Here is a 4,977-nt window from a genome sequence, read left to right on the forward strand (position 1 = left end):
ACAGTTTACCTGAAAGATTAAATAATCGCATAGCCTACATAAGACCGTTGGCAATCATTATTTAGTGTCTATTCACAACAGATACACGCATTGTATAAAGTATAACATTGTGCACAGTCGTACGACGTGTCACTTGTAAACTATATTGTAAAGAACTTACCCGACCCTAATCAAAACTTTATTTCTTTAATTACAACCCGATTTTATTGGCTGTGTGTGGCTTTGCCTCGGATTGTGTTCGCACGATAGTAAAGAGTATATTTGTTACAAATCGCGAATGTAGGTGACAAGTTTTCAGACTGGACACCCCGGCTCTGTTGTGATAGCAACAAGGATAATAATACACCCCACCATGTGTCCACCCTGAATTGATGGTGCTCACACTGTCATAGCAACAGGGACACTAGGATGTTTCGGATGTATATATAATTAGTTGTGACGCACATGCAACATTCGCCGTAGTACACCCAGGACGATACCATAAAAGGCAGGCCATACCCAGCCGCGGATCGATTGACGTAACGTGGCCATTTAAAGGGACTGTCATATTGGTATCAGCTCTTATAAAAGTGACTACGAGGTAACCACTAACGGTTAACACTTGTAAATCTAATTTCACCCTGTGCCCTACCTTATCCACATTTACTAGTATTTTTGTATGCTCTACTCGGTACCATGAAACTAGATTATATATTAGTACGTTAATAGGTCTGTACACTGTACAGTATATATACAGTTTTCAGTACTGTGTATGGTCATCGCTATGTTAATCACCTCGCTGACGGAAGGACGAACACGAATCCACGCCGTACCATAGCGGAATTGAAATAATAAGATAATGAAGTGACATGTTTCTTGTTTTTAATTTCAAGTGATTCACATCTCCATACATTCATAAACATCAAAACACCACCAAAACACTCATCCACCTAGCAACGACCACAACAAGCATTTTCAATCTCGCGTCTGACCACATCGACTATTTGTGACAACGACGGCAAAGAGCATTTTCATTCTCGCGTCTCATTATACATGCACTGACAGTTACACACGAAGTAAATATGTACAATGTGGTTCAATAGCATTTACAACATTCCCGATACAATATAAATTAAAATGAAATGGCAAGTTTACAATGGAGTGCTTTAAGGTGGCTTTAAGGGGCACCCGTGTACTATCATGGTCGATTGTCTGCTTATTTTGATTGAATCTAGCAATGAGGTTGACCAGTGTTCGTGTATTGATGGGTGATGAGGACAGACGTACGCACGTATATTACCTCAGGGGGTTGTCATGGACTACGTATCCACATCAGTGAAAAACACATGGTCTCTCGTTAGATAGGAGTCTGAACACCTGGTGTTTGTAGACACGTACTGTACCACATAGTATCCCCTCTGTACAGAAACATATCCCATCTCGTTAGTACGTTAATACGTCCGTACACTACTCCAATGGTTGTCCGTACACTGTACCCTCGTGGTTGTCTGTACATCGTACCGTCTGCTTATCTCTACACATATTCCATGCGTCTCTCTGCATTTACATCGTGTGACATAATTACGTGTATTCTGGGAAGAGTTCCTGGATCTGACTGTTTTCGAAGAATCATAGTCCACCGCCGATTGCTCCTATTGACTCGCACCTTATCATCAGGAGTCTTTAACAACAACATAATGATCACAATAACTAGAAGTCTGAAGTCCTTACGTCTTTCATATAGTGTAAGGGTAATCCTCCAGGAAGGTTTTCATAGTCTTGGGCAAAGGAAGTCTTCGAGTCGATCTTTCTGGGAAGTGTAAATCTGTCATCGAGGAGTTCACTTGAAGTCTACATAGATGCTGCAGAGAGGGGACCTGGTTCCGTCTCGGTTGTGTGAGGTACACTGGCATGTCTCTGCTTCCTGATTTCTCCAACCATCGACAATCCTTGAACACCTCACTTTTACTCAGAGCTATATGGAAATTTACAAGTCCCACCACACTTTCACACTTTGGTAATTTGTTCTTTAAATGGTCCTCGCAGTCCAGCTGAAATAAACCACGAGAATACCGAATTCTCACACTCGTCGGTCCTCTCTCTGTTTTCACACTCAGAGCAAATAAATATTTTGAATCAGAGCTGTTCCTGATAATAAACGTACCTCTAGGTTGGTGCTTGAGGACAGTCTTTGCCTCCGCACTGGAACAATCGCCATAATACCAGCAGCTGTCTTTTGCATCGCACAAACTCTTTAAGACGATGTTGAAGTCTGTTTCAGATGTCACTTTTTGATAAACATAATCCTTATTTTCTTTCGATACATCAGTTGCTCTCTTCTGTGGCTCTCGTGTTGGACTCGCCAGAGTTCTGCGTGAAGATTTCGTTATGTCATGGATGTGAACATCAACACAACTGCCCCACTCGGTTAAGTCCGCGCGGCCCAAGTCTCTGTCGAGGGTGTTACACATTGCCTTGTGAACTGGGTCGCAGCTTGAAGGGGGCATTCCGATACACAATGTACTGCTCGACTACCCGTCTTGATCGACTTCAGAGATGAGAACTCAGTCAGAGTTAAATTCATACTGACCGTTTCCATCGCTGTGGACGCTCTATCAATAACACCGCTCACCAGTGAAACTACCTAGAGACATTTCGAGGAAATCCTTTAGCAGTTATTGGGAAATCCCGATTTCGCAGAAAGGCCGCTACTGCGCATGTGCGCTCACCGCAATATGGCAAGTGGGTTTCATGCTAAATCTCCGACACGTTTTGATAGCTTCCCGAAAGCAAAAGAAAAAGATGTGGTCGCTCAGTCTAAAATGAATGGGCTTCGATATCGGAGAAATGTTTTTAGACCTGCCAAGGATTAATAATTCTGTAGATTTGTTGCTGTGCCTTTGACGTGTGAGAAAAGTGCGCTGAGCTAAAAATAGTCTCGGCACTGCCTCGCCTATCGACTCAACGTCGCAGTCAGTAACGATAGATCTACACTCGAATTTATGTCTGTTTTATTTTGTTTTTAGGGCTATTCCTGTATTGTTTGTATGACTGTTTTGTGAGTACTATGCGATACCACGTTGTATAAAAGTTGTGGCCACGTATGTCGATCCTGATATGGGAGAGGTGCCGCAATAAGGTGTATGTCATTGCAACATGTATCCACTCACACACGTTAGGCATTGTAATTGTCGTATCCGTCTGATTTTAAGGTGTGCCGTATTCATTGAAACTAAATTGACTGGCAATAAGATGCCCTTCCCTGCCGATCCGTGAATATTATCATTAAACTTCCGCCAATTTTGTTTAACATACTTTAATAAAAAATCCAACTTGAGTCGGTAGCTGAGAAGTGCTTTTGCGTCGCCTACCACCTGTCGTATCAGATTAGATGAAGGCGTATGTATGCAGGGCAAAGGGTGATTTCCAAGAAATAGGCAACCGTTCAAAATTAATAACAGCTAGGCGATTCTTAGCGACGATAACAGCAGTGCGCAAATACAGTCAGAATCTGCTACACTGCGTCCCATATTTAAATTCGTAGTATTAATAAAGTTTTTTTATTTTTAAATTTCTGTATATGTTTGGTTGTCATTTTATTCATTTTTTAATTGATTCTTGTTCTTTTGTTTGTTGACATACTGCTGCTGTATGACAGCTGTCTATGTGTACATACAGTACAGTTCTTCCAAATCGTTGTTTCTCTTCTCCCGTGACTTCTTCGAGTTCAATACAAAACATCCAAAAGCACTGGTATGACGTTCTATATTTACTATATACCCTCTTATCTTGCATTAATCTGTTACTTAATAGAACAAATCGGCTGGGGTTCAATACGGAATGTGGGGTTCAATACGGAATTTGACCACGTCATCCGTATTGCACCCCTGTATTTCTATCCTAAGTTTACATGGATATATAATAAATATCTGTGTCTGGACTAGACATACTCAGTGATTGACATTAAGAGCATCACAGTTGAGATACATTGACACGTATCAACCAGGTGAGCAAGCCTTATCTCTTGCCCCGTTAGTCGCTTCTTGACGACAGGCATGGGGAAAAACAATGCTAATCCGGATCTTTACAGGTCTTATGATTGATTCGTATTTAAGAACTGTTTGACGAACTAGGTGTTCCTGTTTTATTCTACTGTGGTACCATGCATGCCGCAATAATGTGTGATTGTGTTACCACGCATGCCGCAATAATTTGATTGTGTTATGGATGCCGCAATGATGTGTGATTGTGTTACTATGCATGCCGTAATGATGTGTGATTTAGTTACTGTGCATGCCGCAATGATGTGTGATTGTGTTACTGTGCATGCCGCAGTGATGTGTGATTTAGTTACTATGCATGCCGCAATGATGTGTGATTGTGTTACTATGCATGCCGCAATAATTTGATTGTGTTACCATGCATGCCTCTATGATGTGTGATTGTGTTACCATGCATGCCGCAATAATTTGAGTGTTACCATGCATGCCGCAATGATGTGTGATTTAGTTACCATGCATGCCGCAATTACCATGCATGCCGCAATGTGATTGTGTTACCATGCATGCCGCAATAATGTTGATTGTGTTACCATGCATGCCGCAATGATGTGTGATTGTGTTACTATGCATGCCGCAATTTGATGTGTGATTGCATGCCTCTATGATGTGTGATGCATGCCGCAATAATTTGATTGTGTTACCATGCATGCCGCAATGATGTGTGATTGTGTTACTATGCATGCCGCAATGCATGTGTGATAATTGTGATTAGTTACTATGCATGCCAATGATGTGTGATGTGTGATTGTGTTACTATTGTGCATGCCGCAATGATGTGTGATTGTGTTACCATGCATGCCGCAATAATTTGATTGTGTTACCATGCATGCCGCAATAATGTGTGATTTAGTTACTATGCATGCCGCAATGATGTGTGATTGTGTTACTATGCATGCCGTAATAATGAGTGATTGTGTTACTATGCATGCCGCAATGA

The 4,977-nt window shown here is 41.5% G+C and overlaps 1 protein-coding gene across 1 annotated transcript; it reads right to left on the reverse strand.

Annotated features, from left to right (window-relative positions):
• Positions 1-848: 848 nt before the first annotated feature.
• Positions 849-2,657, reverse strand: LOC124282818 (suppressor of cytokine signaling 2-like). Its single transcript, XM_046718852.1, has one exon. The coding sequence runs from the start codon at positions 2,484-2,486 to the stop codon at positions 1,716-1,718; it is 771 nt and encodes a 256-aa protein (XP_046574808.1). The 5' UTR covers positions 2,487-2,657; the 3' UTR covers positions 849-1,715.
• Positions 2,658-4,977: the final 2,320 nt, after the last annotated feature.

The sequence above is a fragment of the Haliotis rubra genome, unplaced genomic scaffold (assembly GCF_003918875.1).
Source record: "Haliotis rubra isolate DU_JTF1 unplaced genomic scaffold, ASM391887v1 Scf304, whole genome shotgun sequence".
Lineage (NCBI taxonomy): Eukaryota > Metazoa > Mollusca > Gastropoda > Lepetellida > Haliotidae > Haliotis > Haliotis rubra.